At 41.1% G+C, this 17,937-nt stretch overlaps 2 protein-coding genes across 3 annotated transcripts in view; one reads left to right on the top strand and one right to left on the bottom strand.

Moving 5' to 3' along the window:
• The window catches only part of LOC143366074 (uncharacterized), a 58,768-nt gene extending 43,232 nt beyond the window's left edge, over window positions 1-15,536 (top strand). For both annotated transcript variants that reach the window (XM_076806844.1, XM_076806845.1), the window contains one exon: window positions 15,260-15,536. In XM_076806844.1, coding sequence (XP_076662959.1) covers window positions 15,260-15,326 — 67 coding nt within the window. In that variant the 3' untranslated portion in view covers window positions 15,327-15,536. The remainder of the gene's footprint in view (window positions 1-15,259) is intronic.
• LOC143366396 (uncharacterized) lies at window positions 10,351-13,600 on the bottom strand. Its single transcript, XM_076807460.1, has 3 exons — window positions 13,463-13,600; window positions 13,113-13,325; window positions 10,351-10,782 (listed from the first exon to the last, which is right to left on the bottom strand). Exons 1-3 carry the CDS (start codon window positions 13,598-13,600, stop codon window positions 10,351-10,353), a joined length of 783 nt encoding a protein of 260 aa, XP_076663575.1.
• Window positions 15,537-17,937: the final 2,401 nt, after the last annotated feature.

Raw genomic sequence — 17,937 nt, forward strand, 5'->3', positions numbered from 1 at the left:
TAGAATTTCTTCGGTTCAGTAGATTCTGTCGACAGTAGCTGCTCGTGGGTTAGACAAGCTTTGCTAGGCGAGGTGATCCTACGCCTATGGGTTCCTAGAAGCCGTCATGTTCAGGGCTCGTTGGGCGTGTGTAGACTCTGGTGCGTTTGTACGCGTATCCGACCTAACAGCACTCTAGGGTGGTATCGTAGATTTACGTTGGCCTGGTACAGAATTTTTAAACCTTCCGCAGGCCGTCCAGGAATTTTTTGACTGAAGTTTACTTTGCGCCGGGGAAACTCCTCTGCCTGAAATTCCTTTACCTGCAACGTCCGTACCTGCGTGAAAAGGTGCAATTCCCTTCGAGGGCCCCTTTTCTCCGTGAATCGTGCACAGCGCATTGAACAGTAAAGCGAAGGCCGCTTATAAATCATTTTCCCGCAATACGGTTCGCTAGTCTTTCAACTAACAAACTCCTGATGCAAGCCCAACGTGCTTTACACACTTCTCCGTTTCGTCCAAGCAAAATTTCAGGGCAGCTCCACATTTTTCTACTCGATTTGGACATCAAGGCTTCCCATTAAACCTCTTCCTTCGCCATTTTCTTCTGAACCAGATTATCGTTAACCTTCACTAGGGTAGATCGGGGCGAATCGGATCGTTTTGTGTTTGACGGTAAGAAAATACTAGTCGAACATTAAAAAACTAATTTTTTATTATATATTCGTGACCGGTACACCTTTGGCTTTAAGATTAATAATAGAAAATAAAGTGAAACTTAAAAGTGTTTCTTCTGCAAACAAAAAACCAAAAAGTGAGAAATATCCCATAAATTTCTGAAAAGAAATTGAATTTTTCATAACAAAATCTTTAGAATCAACTTAAACAAATCTAATTTAATGACAGTGAAGTCAAGTGACACTCAGCACACAGATCGGAAGGATATTGCCGTTTTTTGCCGCCTCAATCAGCACAATTCTCGTGGCATCGTTCTTCTCAGATAATCTTCCGAAAGTGGATGAATTAATTTTTCACCAGAGTAAATACAATGCCATCTTCTTAAGACCATTAATTTATTTATTTTTCTCGTCATTTCCCTAAATTTAATTTTTATCACAGATTACTTTATTTTTTTTTTTGGACACCATGATCCCTGATTGCTCTTTTTTATGTGCGTACTAACCATCTGTATATAAACTATTATCATATTTATAATCGTAAAAATACTGGAATGAAAATGAAGAGTGATCCGATTCACCCCAAATAACGTGATCCGATTAGCCCCATATGTATACGAGTATTTCAAAGGGTGTAGATTACATAAACATATTATGATATACCGTAAACTGGGGGAACATTGGCATGTTTTTGGAACATTTTATTATATAATATAAAAAATTAACATTTTTACATACGCTTTAAGTATCCTATCGTAAGATTGCATCGTTTGTGATGGTAATACAAGTGTGAAAATGTATAAAAAAAAATTTCCTTGTCCTCTTTAATAGTTGTTAAGTAGATGCCAATGTTACCCCGCACTGCCAATGTTCCCCCACTTTACTGTAGTAGTCTAAAATACATGAAATACTAAACTTGGACACTGTGCAAACTAATAACAATAAACACATTGGAATTTTCAAGTTTACTTTCTATTTTAAATACGAAATTGCAGATTACGTAGGTTAGATTCGGACCAAAATAGTAACGTTCGCACGCGTCCCAGCTCTAAACAATGACTTAAAACAATTAACGGGCTTTTGCGGTAGGTGCGGGGGAGAGGAACTACGAACGATCGGAATACGGACTAAATTTTTATTTTGATCCGATTCGACCCGGCCTGCCCTATACAGTTTCCTTTTAGAAATGTATACTCCACTGCTCTCTGATAAGTAAAGCTTTCTTAAATTTCTGAATCAGCTTGCACTAGACACAGCATTCATTCGATCGCAGTATAGATATCTGTGTAGGGTAATAAAGTCCCAATTGAAAATACAGCGCGTAGTATCGAGTTCGTTAATAACGAAGGGCTGTCGGAAACATTGCTCGACGATCGAAGCCCTGCGCACTTAGCAAGCGTCCAAGAGTCCTTCACCGTTCGAAATGGTTCGACAAGTTAGTTTCCACCCGGAAGTAGTCTTCATAGTCGACGAAGAATTTCTTTCGTGTGGCATTGGTAAGGGGGTTGAATGGACGTGCGAGGCACAGCTGAATGGCTAACGAGATCTTCTCTCGTTTCATAGGCATTAGGCACTTGCACATGTGTGCCACCATTCGTACGATAGAAACTCTCCAACACATGCATCCTGCTAGCCCTGCCAGGAGCGTATCCACAGTTGGCCCTGGCAGAAATTTATCCGAGACAAGAAAGTCCACATTTCTCCATAACCATAGGCCCCCGCTTCCATTCCAAATTTAATCTCCACTGCGGCAGGTCTGCCGAAACGTCTCCGTCGCAACAGAAACTTCCACAGAGAGCAATCCTAGCTCCACTCGTCTAGGATCGAATTTCGGAAAATTCCTCTCGCGATCTACCCGCGCCCCGCGTGATTAATCAAAGGGCCCGCGTTCTCGTTCAACGTCCCGTCACGTCCACACACGTGGAATCGATTTTCCTCGCCTACTCTCGCCGGAGCACGGACTCGGCCGCCGTTACCAACCGTCGAAACGTGGACGTCGCGGTCGGGGCACGCGCGGAATTCAGGGAAAGAAGGAGACTCGGGGGAAAAGGGGTTTCCGATTAGCCTACGGCCCTGGACACACTTCTTAGGCGTACGTATCGCAGGTAAAGGGCACGGCGGAAGGATGGAATAGAGAAGGTTGCACGTGCTTCTCCTCCTCGTTCACCGAGGAGAGGTTGGTACACGGGTTCGCAAGGACAACGGCCCGGTTTCCATCGGCCACGCACAGGACAGGCACGGTGGAGTCGAGATTCAAAGAGCGGCCGCCATTTGCAATCGAAAACAAAAAAAAAAAAAAAAGAAGAAGAAGAAGAAAAAAAAAAGGAGAAAGAGGAACGGCGAACAAACGGACACGACCAAGGGGCGATTCCCTGCTCTCTCGGGGTCGTTACCCCCTTTCGGATTTGGGTCACCGCTCGAAGGGCGCTTTGATTCGGCATCGATGAGAAAATTCATTTGACTGCGCCCAATGGCGGCTCGTCCCGGCCCCCGTCGAATGTCTCGGGACCACACTCTCGTGAGAAAGAATATCGAAACGCCGCGATCGGCCACCGATACCGCACTGTCGTGAGAATATCCTGCTCGAGCCTGAATTATTTACGAGCGACGCGCAGAACTGAAAGCAGAATTGCGTAATTTTCAAATTACGAAGGAAAATTGAAGCAACAAAATCATAGATTCTATTTGTGTTTGAAGATAATAATAATAATAATAATAATAATAATAATAATAATAATAACAACAACAATAATAATAATAATAATAATAAGAATAATAATAATAGGTGTACCTACAGAGAATTTTTTAAATTTATATACCCGTGCACGAAATTAAGTGTAAAAGGACGTTCGTAAGTTTTTTAACGAAATTGGAAATAGAAGGAAAATTCGGAGATTCGTGATGAGTTTTATTTTAATTCTCGAGCGTATCGACGCGGTGGATTTCCATGGCGTACGTGCCTCCTGGAAAACTCATGGAGCGCATTAGGGCTTTTCGGGGGTCGTTCCCCTCTTTTCTCGCTGCTCGTGTTCTCACTATCGACCTCGCTTATATTTTCTCGACCCAATGCGAAGGGTCGTTGGCCCCCCTCCTTTTCGCTCCCGGAAATCGTGGCTCATGTCTCTCAAAAGCGGCCTCCAACAATGGATTTTATTTCCATTGCAGTTTGTGACCTTCCTTTATCTCGTTTTGCAGCAAGCTTTCGCTACCTTTGCGTCGCCGATTCCTTTTATATTTCTTGCATTCTAATTTCAAATTCGGTGCAGCAGCCCCTCTCGCTGCGAGCGCGCCGAATTTCGGTAGCAAATTATCGGCACGCCTCTTCTAAACTTTAATAAATCCGGCATTTTTATTCTCCTGCAAGGCAGATCGAAAATGTAAAAAGTGTCTTAAACATCTCGTCGACGAATTGGTGTAATTCTTATTTTTATTCTTATTCTATATTCTTATTTTTAGTAGCTTTCACTGTAGGCTTTGTATTTCCTTGCATTTCCGAAAGGTACCTATGAAAAGGTATTGAAACCCACCTACGATTATTTATTAATTGCTTGGTGGAGGACCATCCACTCCCTAATGTCAATTTAATGTGAATTTAATTTCTTCCGCTACGCTCATCACGCCCGCAATACGCTTAAAAATTATCTCCTGTTTGGTGTTACTTCGGCTCGAAAATTCCGAGTGGAATCGCCGAGTTTTCTTCGATGGGATGTGCAAAAGGGAATTCCCAAGATTCTTAGCCGCCCGCAAATAAATCACCAACTCCCCAGGAATATTCTGCAACTCCACTAATTGTAAGTAGAAAAGCGGCGATGATTTATGACTGGTACCTTTTAGAGGAAGGCTGTGTAAATTTTTTACCAACGCTCCAGGGCCGTTTTCAATAGCGCGAGCTGGCCTAATGAGCTCGCCCAATAATTGGGACGACGAGCAAAAATTCCTTGACAATTTCCCCGGCAAGGGATCGGGAGGGTCTTCTAAAAATTTTATCGGTTGCCAGTGGCAACACATCAGATTGCCTGCGTGGCTGCGGACCTACGCCCGCGCGTTCGCTTCTTCGGAGCGTTGAAGAAGGACCCACCGAGTGCAGGGACGAACACGCAGGCATTGTGGCGAGAGCTCGAAGAGTAAGCACAACCCCCGCGCCAATGGAATCGAGTCCTTTCGCATCAGAAAGGGAAAAGGAGAATTACGCGGCGCGAGACTCGTGAACGTGTACGCGCGAGATGCCCCCAGATGTACATTGCCGTTCATAAATATTGGGACACCTGCTGTGTCCGCAGGAAATGATATTCCACGCAGATTGAATACCCTTCGCCGTTTTTATTTTAAAATAGTAAATAGAGGAAAGATCGTTAGGTCTCCTCGATAATTGGCAAGGCTCTTCGCAGTAGGGGAGACTGGGCTAGTTGACTAATTCCCTTTAATTGTTGTATTATATTATAAATTACGCTGCGATTCGCGATATTGAAGCATATGAATGACCAGCTCGCTATTTACTGTGTCACCGTGACAAAAACTTGCGTGTTCTATCAGTGAGAATGAAAAATCTAAAAAGAGCGGCGGGAAGTAAATATTTCTGTTTCGACTATTTATGATTTTTTTTTCTCCACTAAGTATCGCTTCATGTATTTTCATGAATATTTTCTCTGGAAACGTGATACATTGACTATAATTTAGGGTATTTTATTTTATCCGGTGCGTGGGGGTTTTGTACGTACCACCCTTAACATGTTGACAGTGTCGAACGGGGTTACTTGACCAAGCATAGGAATACCACTAAAAATTGCACTTTTTATCCTCAAAATGCAGTCGGGGCAAAGAGTTTAGCTGCTCAAATCCACTGCCCCCGCCACAAATCCCTCCAAACTCTCACCCCTACCAGTTTTACACCCTATCCTCCCTTCAAACTCTCAGGCCTTCCAAATAGACCATAACAAACAAGTAGAAAATAATTACAGTATCTAATACCATGATACTTAATAAAAAAAAAAATAATAACAGTGCGAAGGAGTGAAAAAAAATAAAAAAAATTTATTGGTCGTAGGATATATATGTACTCCTTTCGTATACTATATTGGTGGAATTGGGTAAACTTTTGGTGTGCAACAAGTCAACAGAATACCAATGCTATGTTTATAAAAATTAGAAATGTTAAAAATTAGTCAACTAGCCCCGGTCTCCCCTACCTAATTCCACAGAGAGGAGGTGTCGTAATACTTACGAACGGCAGTGTAGCTACCATCTGAGACATTCATACGTGCGACCAAGCAGAAACTCTTTCTTTTCCTTTGATGCGTTCGTTGCTTAATTGCCGTGGGATATGATACCCGTTAAGCGGAAATATTTATGAACGGAGGGGAGGGAGGGGTGTCTATAGATAGACGGAAGGAACAATAAAAATCGATAGTCTCTGAACTTTTTTTGCAATAGAGAATTGTGCTATTCTTTCTCACGTTGGATTTCACAATGTGTAAACGAGGGTTTTCGGTAATTCAACACTAACATTCAGGTAGATTTAAACGGTTCGAGTGGCTTTCTTAAGGTGCGGTTCCACTGAGGCAACTTTTTGGCAACCGGCGACCCGGTAACATCGTCGCATCTTTTTTTTTTCGCATGAAACACGTGCAATCACTGTCGCACTCATCGCACGCGACACGTTGCCATGAATTCCGTCAGATTCAAATTGCGCAGCCAATTCCGTAGCTGCGTAAAGGTGCGATTCCACTGAGGAAACATGTCGCATGCTCGCCGCCAAAAAAATGGCCAGAGTGGAATCCCGGCTTTACGAGTTATTATTTTTATAATTGACATCCAGACGGGAGGAAAAGTTTCAGTAGGGGAACGTCAGAGTACGTTGCTCGAACGAGTCATAATAATTGAAGGCTACGAGCCCTTAGTTAACCTTCATTGCCCATGAAATTATATTATTTCTTCGAATCGATGGGCGAGATTCTCTCTAGAATTCTGTTATAAACTTCAACTCCCTTTCCTATTCCATATTTTATTGCGCAAGTCTGAAATGTTGTTACCAGCGGTAGTTGATGTTTCTCTTTTCTTACATTTCCGTGATATCTTAATGTATAGAGCAGAAAGTGTTCGTGCGTTTGTCTGTCGCCTAAAAACTTTCGAACGGTAAACTCTGGTGTCACGAAATGTGCCCCAGCACGTTGTGCCAGTTAATCCAGATGAACGCGACTATTTTCACAAAAACAAATAAATAAGTGAAAAGTTTCTTCATAAAATCTGAATCTAAATTTCGAGCGAAGCCGAGTAGTAGAACTAAGAGAGCTAAGAAAATCAAGAGCTTACGTTAAAATTTAAGTGTAGGAATTTAATTTAACTTAAATTAACTTGGTTTCGTTAGCATTAGTAGCAGATAAAGAGCATTCTTTAACAAGTGATGGGAGACGAATTATGTCAGGGCGTTTGAAAACTTCTTTTAAAGAACTTCGGAGTTCTTGTTGCCGTCAAATATGCGTTATCGTGGCTATGTATATTATTTTATTAAATAGAAACGTGCAAGGGACCTATCTTTGCGTCGCAAACCAAAGAATGTGAGCTAAATTTAGATTATATCAATGGTGAAGAGCAATTTTATTTGAAGGAGACAAGACAGCTTTACTTTACTGCACTGCATTTAGGGAATAAAATCCCGGCCATAATTTACTATCCCGGGATTGCGGGATTTTTTACAGTCTAACTCGGGATTCCGGGACTAATCCCGGGATTGGGTGATAGAAATTTTCAGCAATTAAAATGATTTATTATATGCTAAAATTCTAAATCTTTATTTAAAGTAAACAAACTTACATTCTATCATTACTCTGAAACATAAGCTAAAATTATTTTTCATAATAAAACAGTAGAACAATGATGAATAATAACGTCTCAATAAGTAGATAATATCAGTAAACCATTGCGAGGATTTTTGGAAATGCGAACGAAGAAATAGCAAAGGCACCTAAAGTAAATAGCGGAAAGTGAGGATATCATTGTAAAAATAAATATGGTGCAGTTAGTTTTACGCGACTTAACATTATTATTTAAATAAATCATTATTATTATTGTCCTTATTATTATGGAATGACTATGTTTATTTATTCTGTTTATTTTTATATTTCTTCAGGTGTTCATAAAGTAATTCACATTTTTAAAAAATCCCAAAATTCTCGGGATCAGTTATATCAAATCCCGGGATTTTTGGAATCCAAAAAACAGCCGGGATCGCGGGATCCCGGGATTGTATTCCCTAACTGCATTGCGTCATTTCACGCAATAGTTTTCTACCGTAAGATTCTTCGTTCTAGTTTCTTCGTCTTAACGCGTCCATATGCCGCACAGCACAGTGGCATTGCGTGCAAAAGAAGCCAGTACACTTTTATCAATATATTAGCTTTCGAAGAATTTGTCGATTTTTCTATTTTTGTACCATTACGTCACCGCGAAGATTTATCTAACACTGAACGTACAGTGAAGCATATTTACACAGAACTTTTATCTTTTATTATTTTATCTTGCATAAGCCCTGTATTTCATCAATAATTGTTCGTCAGAAGGCAGCGAAACTGTGTGAGAGCAAATCGAAGTCGTAAAAACACGCGCAAGGTGTTCCACGAGGGAAAGTGCCATTTATTAGAATCGCAAGCGCGCGTAAAAGTAATTTTGATTTGAAAATATGCGCCGCCTTGAAGGGCGCGCAAATTTTTCAACGTTTACTGTTCAGATTTCCGAGAGGCGATTTGAAGAAAATGAATCGTGTTGCGAAATAAAATGGCGGTAACGAGACCAGGATCGCGAAGCTGCGAACTGTAGACGGCGCCACTAGATGGGACAAAGATATACGCAAAGAGAATTTGCAATTAATTTTGCGCTATAAATATGAAATGATCTGTAGCGAAATAATTGAGTTGGCTTTTATTTGATTAATTATGGTGTAAAAATTACGGATACGTTGATTTTTGACTTCTCATTTGATTCTATTTTGATTTTACACGACGACGTAATGTCGATGCGCAAACTTACTTCTCTCGAATCAAATTTGTTTAATTTTACTTGCTTATTCTATTGTCGCACGTGTTGTGTTATATACTGTAATTTTTTTCAGTGGTTCGTAAGGTTTTTTTGCTGTTTAATAAGCTCGAATGGAAGAAGAAATCCCCGAAAAGTCGGCCCGGTAGGCTCAGATAGAATTTCATTTCAGATAAAGCAAGATTATAATGTTAACGATAAGGAAGCACTATAAATATTGGTGATAATAGTAAATCGAAGCTGGCCGTATTATGTAAGCGATTCGCTACAGAATATTCGTCTAATAGTGTGGAAAAGTGAGATAAGAACGCTTGGAAGTTTGAAGATAAATATTTCATCAGAATTAGACGCCATTTACTTCTTCACTTCGCCTATGAAGATATTCTTTCCCGTACAGCTGTGCTTCACGTTTTTTCGATAAATCAAATAAGAATATAATAAAATTGGTCGTTAGATGATCATGCGTATCTCTCGCAAATGTCGTAAGTTTACGGATTCGTTTGAAAACGAGGGTAAGGGTCATAATGAATATTGATATAGCCGTAATTAATTTAGCAGTAGTATTTATAATTTTAGGTGTATTTTTATACACGAATTTATTTTCGTGAATTTTGGAACGAATTATTTATGTACTTGGTGCTATAAATTTTAGAATAATAATTTACATTGACTACTGTCAAATAAACTTAACTACCCCAGAATCATTACACACAGAATTAATACTCACTACCCCATATTTAAACAGCCACATAAAACCTAGAACAATAGGTATTAATAACACCCAAATCCTAACAGATCTCGAGAAACAAAGATAGCAGCATAGCCTCTTCGTTTTTGAGTTTGCAAAAACTTTCTCAATTTTCCTAAATAAAACAAAGTAGACAGGCATAATTATCCTTCCTCAGATAAAAACACGTTTAAATAGGAATACGATTAACATAAAAAGCCCTTCAGTTTCACAGAATCTGTTGTTTACTTGAGAAACATCAGTGTGCCAGAAAATTTCATAATTTCCCAAAGAAACGGATCCACATGCGTCGCTTTGGCGCCAGCGACGCGTGTCCTCCCTTTGCCACGATATTTTTCTGAAAATCGTAGATATTACCTACGCTATCGCAGAGCCATTATGGGGAAGGCTACGAAAAGTCGTGAATTTTCACGTGTCCCTTGGCCCTTCGATCTACAAAATGGCGCGGCTCGGCCGGACGGCATTACGGTTTCCCCCCGCGTCCTATAGGGTGAGGCTCCGTTCCACAAAGCCGCCCTTCATGTGGGGTGAACTCTCGATCCCTCGTACGCGGAATTCGAAATCAGCGGGACGGGGTGGGGGTACAGGAGGAAAGGGTGCTCCAAACGGGCCGCTCGGGAAATTCTCGGAAAAATGGTAGCTGGCGACCTCGTGCTCGCTGCTAGCGTCATCTGAGGGCACGCTACCATAGCCAGTCAGCTCCTACTGATATCGTGCGTTGGAAACGCGGCCCGTCTACCATTACACGGTAACGATACTGCTTATCAGAAGCACCCTGGCGATCTCCACCTAATTCTCCACCTTTCCACTCACCTACGTTTCTCAATCAAAACCTCCCCATGTCGATTTCATCGCAGCACTCTGTATTTCTTTACAAGGACACTGGAGTTTCGTGTAACTTTGCGTTCGAATTTCGGTTCACTCTGCAGCAGCCGCATCGACAGACGATACCTGGTCGTCCTCCGAGTGCTCCTCGAGCGGTATAAGCATTCCCATGAAGGCAGCGGTGTAATTCCCTCTGCCTGGATCGTCGAAGACGACCCGATCGTCGACGATCCACCGGCCGTACCGTATTTCCGAGAGGATCCGAAAGCCCGCCGCCTGCGACATGCATTGGTCCGCGCCAGAAGTGAAAATGCCACCGATCGCTGGCATTCCCAAGCTGATCGCCACCTGCACGCAAGCGTCTAGGAGCGCGACGTCGATACCTTTCCCGCGATAGGACGGGTGCACGCACAGAATGTACACGCGGAAATACTTGTCGCGGCCGAACCACTCGTACGCGTTCGTTCTCGCGATCAGCGCGTTCTTCAGGTCCATGATCTGGCGGAGAACTTCCCCTTCGAAAAGCTGAAAAACGTCACACCGGGTTGCTAGGAGAGTCGCTCAATTGCCGGGCGTGTCTAACAAATCTTACGGCAATTTTTAGAGACGCATCTTGGAAACTGAAAGTGATCCCCAGCTAAACAAAGGCTTGGATCACTTTTCAAGGATTTCCAATCTAGACGAGAGCAATTGAGAGCAAAAATGAGAGCGAATTAATTTTTCCGGTTTTATATGATTAGTATAGAACTATAGGCTACTGGAATACGTTATTGTTACTAACTTAATTTCGCGAAAAATGTGGGTTAGTTTTTGCCCGCAATGCCTCGATTTCAGGAGGGATTCTCGTGTAACAGCCCCAGAAATTTATGATTTTTTTTAATCTACTATTTTTAATATTGCAATAAACTGTTTTGGGATATAAGGAGGCATCTTTGAACTTGTAGAATTTTTTTCTTTGTCGGTCCTTCTATTTATTTATTAATTATTGTGGAATTGTGTTTACCTCTTCAACCATGTTGGCGTCAGGTGCAGCACCTGTCAGAGTCACTTGATTGCTAAAAGAAGAAACATTTCTTAAAGTTAAATAACTTACGCTGGGATTGGACCTAAAATTTTAATTTTGGTTTTTATTTATAATACTTTCTTCGTCGATATAAATAATAATATTGAAAAATTGTCGAAGGAAAAAGCTTAGTTTTTCTTTCAAACGCTATAACTCTTTCAAGTTCTCATTTTTTTCTTCTTTAAATTGGACCAATCCAAGAGGAAACTATCTAACTTTAAGAAACTTCTATCTATTTTGCAATCGGACGACTGTGATAGGTGATACACACCCCGCCAACAGGAGTTACATTGTTGAAGATGTGGAAAAGATTCCACAATAATTAATAAATAATAAGAAGGATCGACATAAAAAAATGTATTTTCTGTAAGTTTAAATATGCCTCCTTATATTCCAAAAGAGTTTAACCCAATACGACCAACAGTTTTTTTAAAAAAAATTCTTAAATATCAGTTAGGTACTTTTGGGGCTGTTAGACGGGAATCCCCCCTTAAGTCTCCTACTGCTGCATGCCATTTCAATCAGATTTCCATGGTACATAGACAAAATTTAAAGCAGAGGTGGATTTGTATACAGGCTGCGCAGTTTGAGGTGGTAGATTTTGAGCGAAGTAAATTGAAAAGGGTTTAAAAGGCTCAAAGGCCTGAGAACTTCAAAAACGACTCCCTTTTTTTCATCCAGCAAATTAGCAATGACTCATATGGGAGTTGCGATAGTAAATTAATTTTAGAATTGTCTTAACTCTCCTGAATTAAAATATTTGACATTATTCCACTTATTAGCCTAGGAGCGCCGAACTTCCAAATCCACCTCTGCGTTTAAGGGCACTCCCCGGTCAAAACATCCAGAATTTTTTTTTTTGCATATTTTCATCCCACAATATCTCAAGAATGAGCAGGTAAAATTTTAGAACGATATTTCTAGCGGTATAGATTTTACAGGCAGTTCAGGGGGATCAACAGTGTGACTGCCTTAAAAATAGGTGTTCTTTGAAGATGGATTGTAACGCAGGTATAATAGATAGAAGTGTGATTTTTCTTTTAATTAATAATACATTTATAGATCTATGGATCGTGGAAAATAGGGCGCTCATGGACAAGTCCCCGTCACTAGACGAACGCGCTCGGCGTCAAACTTTAAGCACGTTTTTCTCGAAACATTTTTTCAGGCACTATTGCCACGATAAAAAATGCAATTCTTGTCCGACTCTAAAAACTCAAACGGGATTCTACTCGCAATTACACTGGCTTCCGCGCTACCCTCTATTGCGAATTTTCATACACTTATCTTTCTTTTACGAAACATCTTTTTGCGAACAGCCATATTTCGGAGCCCTATCGTTTAAAAGTATGGCGATCATCGTCCAGTTGTGCCTTAACACTGCTCGAGGGTAGCCCGATAACCACACATGCAAAATTAACGAATATCTTTGGGTTTTCGATTTTGGATGATCCTGTCTAAAGTTATCGTGGCGACAGTCCAGACCAGTTACTTTTTACAACGATGCAGCACACAATGCATATCACAGGCAGGGGTGGGCAAAAATGAAATAAAAAAATTGTTTTATACTCTGCATTTGTAGCAGAATAAAGTGTAAAAAGTTTTAGACCCTTGCAGTGAATACTTTTTTCTAGAAAAAATCATAAAAGTCACCTATGTTTTCGCGCGATTCGACCGGGTAGCGCCCTTAAGTATAACTAGTGGACGTGAGCTCTGTGTTCCTTTCCAAGGTTCATTAGCCACGGATCTACAATAAAGCTGCGGCCATGTCCCTTTCTGATCAAATGCATACTCGCATGCGACTGTACGTATTCGTTTTCTCCGAGTTGCTGTTGATCCTGGTGATGGCGGTTCCGATCACGCGACCAGACGAAACGCTAACAGCTATCAGGCTCGTTGTGTCCTTCATCCGGGTCCTTATGATCTCCAGGTAGTGATTCACGGATGACTGGTCCTGCAGCAACGAGGCCGCCTTGCACATTGGTTCCAGGCGGAAAAAGTGGCGCTGCGAAGAAACAGGAATCGAATCGCGGCCACCATCGTCACGCGGACGAGATATCGAGAGGCTGATAGGTGAGACGTGAATGAACAGTCGGCTAGAAGCAGCGCGGTGTCTTTCACGATTCGTTTACGTGGCTGAACTTTGATAAGCCGCAATGTTTCGTCGTACTGTGTCTCCTTCAAGTCCAGGATCTTGCAGTTCTCAGGCGAATCCCATTCCAGGGGCGCCTTCATTCTCGCGTCGATCTCAAGCGCGCGATCATCCTTTTCTTCGAGCATGTTGGTCTCGCGCGGTGATATTTTCGAAACTTAGTACCAGAAGAGTCCGGTAATGATTTTACTCTCTGCAACCGAGAGTTTTAAGGTATCGATAGGCATTCACCCTTAAAGTAGGCGCGCTGGCAAAATCAAACAAGTGGGCGCGTGGGGTCAGCAGTGATACCAACTCCTTTTTTATATTTATCGTAAATCAAAAGGTATTGAAAAGTAAAAACAAGTATATTTGTTAATCAACAGTTAGTTAATAATCAATATATATATATTATTAATTCTACAAAAACCACAAAAATGAAACCTATGCGTTCTGTATTTTCTTAGCGATCAAAGTGGCCTCGACCCCACGCGCCTACTTAAGGGTTAAAGACTGCGTGTAAATTAACCAACACCATTTAATCTGATTGCAACAGAGCTTCGTGACTCCTACGTGACAACTGTTGACTATGGAACTTTTCTGATTAGTCGATTGATAACAATACCTATGATATGGCATTTCAAGCACACGTGCTGTTACAGAGAGTTAAATTTATTAAAAACTATAGACTCCGAATTTGTCTTTGAAAGGTTTCGAGACGCGTTCCCCTTTTTCGTTTCGATGCCAACTAACTTCATAGCCGTCGCACTTGTAGACAATATCTGGTCCCATTGCGAGGAAGTGGGTGCATGTCACCTTGATACTTTTCAAAATTATTAACCGTGTTTCCAGCAGCATCTCCAAATATTGAGCGCACTAACGAATTAGCTTCGAAGCGTTATGTTGCTTGCCGAGTCGAGAGACATGCAAACTAAGAGTGGCATGCTGAAAGCGCTCTCGTTCCGCAAGAAGGACTCGATCAAGGAGTCCGACTTGCTCGTCGTGAACGAGTGCATTTCGAAGATCAGGATGCTACGGCCGCACGCAGATTCCAGGAGCGCCGATGCCTCCGTGGTCTCGGAAAGAAAGTCGTGCGGCTATCGGATCGTCGACCTTCAGCTGGATAGATTTATGCAAGCGTTACGCTTCGTTCTAGTACATTACTGCCCGAAGTACAGTTTATTACGCATAAAAGATAGGCTAATCGGGAACGCGCTCTTATTCTGCCGTTTCGATCGCGGTGCTCGAAAATTCCGGCCAGACAGAAGTAATTCCATTGTCGAGCGGTATCTCCGTTTTCCGAAGAAACAAACGTTTATGCGTGCCGAGCCACATAAACCGCTTACCTTGGGATTTCTGGGCAACGGAAAGATTCAGAGTTCTCCCCTTCTGTTCTACTTGGAGTGATATGTATATTTATTTATTTATTTATTTATAAAGTCCCATTAGAGTAGAAACAATATAAGGGATAGTGGCAAAAGAAGTCGCGAGCGTATAGGAGAAACGGAAAAGTGCGCGCAAAGGTTTCTTCCCTGTATTGAAACGAAGTCTATATTAAAAGTAAAAATATACCTATTACAATTTTCTTTAATCAAAGTCGTTTCCTTAGCTATGACCTTTTCGTCACTTTCCTGGTGAAAGTACAAGCAGGCGTAGTAAAAGAACACGTCGCATAACAGTGAGCGAACAAACTTTTGCACCGACATAATGTTTTGCTTGCTAGATGTGGGACTACCTATAAGCTGTGGCTTGATCAGCGAGAGGGTGATTCCATGTTGAATGTTTCATTTTTTATACGAACGTTTCAGACCGATTTCTGCCAAAGGGATCCACTGTCCAAGGCTACTAGTTTGTACGAGGATGCTGTATCTATAGACACTTTCAGGAACATCGTTCTGAACAGAATGAGTCATATGCTGAGCTTCTGCGCCCTTCGAGAGGGAACTGGCGAATTCGTAGGCATCCTCGTCGCATCCTTTCTGAGGCAGCATCAACGACTATTTAAACCCGAGGTGTGCAGTAAACGTTTTTTGTTCACATTTCGTGGGAAATTTGGAGAAACTTAGTGATAGGTTAAATTCAAACGTGAGGGGATGAAGGTTACTAGTTGAAAGAATTACAGGTAGTATATATGTATTGTTTAACTTAGAAAACAGGTGAATTTTATGTACTTGTTAATAGAAAATTAAGGAAGAGATTTTAGTTACATCATCTTCGTGTTCTTGTTTAGGTGTTCATTTTCTTTTTTCTAAGTTCGTATTAGGGAAACTTAAGCTTCAACTTAAATTACTGTGTCTCTTTCGATAAAACTACATATGACTCATTTTTCGGGCTCGCATTCCTCATCTGTACTTTATTAAGTGTATTCTACTTCGCACTAAAATTGCGTAACTTCGCGAAGGAAAATCTTATTTATTCCCCGCTGTAAGACATTTTCGATCGCAAACTAAGCGGACTCCCATGATTACAAAACAGCAATAAGTGATTATTAACACATGGGATACTAGACATATACAATTTATCCATCTTTCAATCCATCTACTGAAATTATAGAGGTTTTCTAAATTTAAATTGAGGAATGATATACCTGTTAGACTTGCAACAAGATGATTGTAATAAAAAATATCTCTCTATTAGGAAAAAAATTCAGATCCACATTGAAATCATTGTAAGCAATCTCACAACGCTCTTCAATCTCCAATAGTCTCCCAAATGCTAGCATATACAGGGTGGTCCATTTAAATAAGGCCACTTAAATATCTCTTCCACTTGTCCACTAATCGATAAACATATATTTCCGGTCATTATTATAATTATTACAGTGGCGGACGAAAGAAAGTTTACAACTTTTAAAATCGCATAACTTTTTAGAAATGTTCCAAACCAGAGACAGGCATTATTTAAATAACAAATTTTTTAAATGACATATCAAATAAAAGAGACTTTAGTCTTATTCGTCATGAATAAGACTAACCCGAGTCAATTTTTAATCGAAGAGCTCATGATTGAAACGATGGGGATTCAATCGTCAGCCATGATTGAACTACTTCAATCATTAAAAACTATAGAGGTGCCGCCTAGGCCCCCGCAAAGAAGGTCCCTGCAGGGCCCCATGACTAAAAAAAAATTATAATTTGGTATAGGTATTCAAACACTGCATTTTTTCGTACTACTACACTTGGCCCGTTTTTAGTAAACTACCCCAACATTTTGCCCCCAAAATGGGCCCCTCAGAACGTTTGCCACCTGGGCCTTTTTCCTTAAATCCGCCACTGATCATGGGGATTCAATCGTCGGCCATGATTGAACTACCTTCAATCATGGGGATTCAATCATGATTAAATGAACAGTGTTATCGTATTCAATCGTACTTTAGTCGATTGAAGCTCGACTAACCCTGGCGAGCCCCGAGACTCGCGAGAGCCTTCGATCGAATCCGCTCTGTGTAAGCGGCGGGGGTGCGTTTCAAAAATGCCTTGCAGCATTGTGGAAGAACCCTCCTTAAGAACACCTCTAACCGTCGCGCTAAACATTGTAACATAATCAGTAACGGCTACATCTGGAATGCGCAGACTGGGTTGCTTCTTGGAAGATTGACGGAATAGTATACTCTACATCCGGTGCAGGAGACTGCGTCTTCCCACGGACTTGTCGCGGATCATTAACTAATTGGAAATTGTTTTGTTAAAATTAGACACCTAACACAATTTCTGATACTGTGGGATTCCCCTAGTCAGAAATTGTGTATATGAATTTATGAATGTTGAGGGGGGCCCTCAGCGGTGTGAAATTGTATGGTTTTCGAGATGTGGGATGTCATGCTCTCCTGTGCGTATGAATGTTTCGTAAAGATCGATTACATATTTGAATCAAGAGTCTGACGGATAGACGTGAGCACACACGCACCGCCTCGCTAAGTAGAGGGGCCCATACGTGGCCGAGCGATAAAATGCAGCGTAAGCCTTTTCGGCGCGGACCCACTCTGGCCGCTGTCGAGAGCGTGAAGCTGCGACACTCTGTGACGGTAAATCGCGAGGTGTGTGTCATCAGGGTCCGCGAAGTGTTTTAGAGATAGAGTTCTCCGGTCTACTGTGTAACCGCGTGGAAAGACTCAACTTTGCGAAACAAATTATTCTTCTAACTTTGCGAAACAAATTATTCTACTAACTTTGCGAAACTAATTATTCATTTAACTTACAAAATAAGTTATTCTGTTAATGATTTAATTTAAATTATCATTGGATTTGCTCAGTCAAATTTACTATAATTTCGGTTTCATTTTATACTTCAACTCGTGTCTATTCCATCCTGTAATCAAGTGTGTGCGTGTTCGCGTCTCATTCCTCTTTCTGATTCAGGTTTATCAGCGACGCAGAACTATCCAAACTTCAAACAGAAAATTTAAAGCACATTGACATTTATATTATTGTGATTGTCTGGTGAGTTGCGCCTCTTGTCTCATTCTGTACACTTTATTTGACACTGT

The sequence above is a fragment of the Andrena cerasifolii genome, chromosome 2, assembly GCF_050908995.1.
Source record: "Andrena cerasifolii isolate SP2316 chromosome 2, iyAndCera1_principal, whole genome shotgun sequence".
Lineage (NCBI taxonomy): Eukaryota > Metazoa > Arthropoda > Insecta > Hymenoptera > Andrenidae > Andrena > Andrena cerasifolii.

Excerpts from the sequence above, each read along its gene's own strand:
- LOC143366396 (XM_076807460.1), bottom strand. The coding sequence starts at position 13,600 with ATGCTCGAAGAAAAGGATGATCGCGCGCTTGAGATCGACGCGAGAATG. Across the intron at positions 13,326-13,462 it reads AAACATTGCGGCTTATCAAA|CGCCACTTTTTCCGCCTGGA; the intron begins GTTCAGCCACGT and ends GTTTCTTCGCAG. Across the intron at positions 10,783-13,112 it reads ATACGTACAGTCGCATGCGA|CTTTTCGAAGGGGAAGTTCT; the intron begins GTATGCATTTGA and ends GACGTTTTTCAG.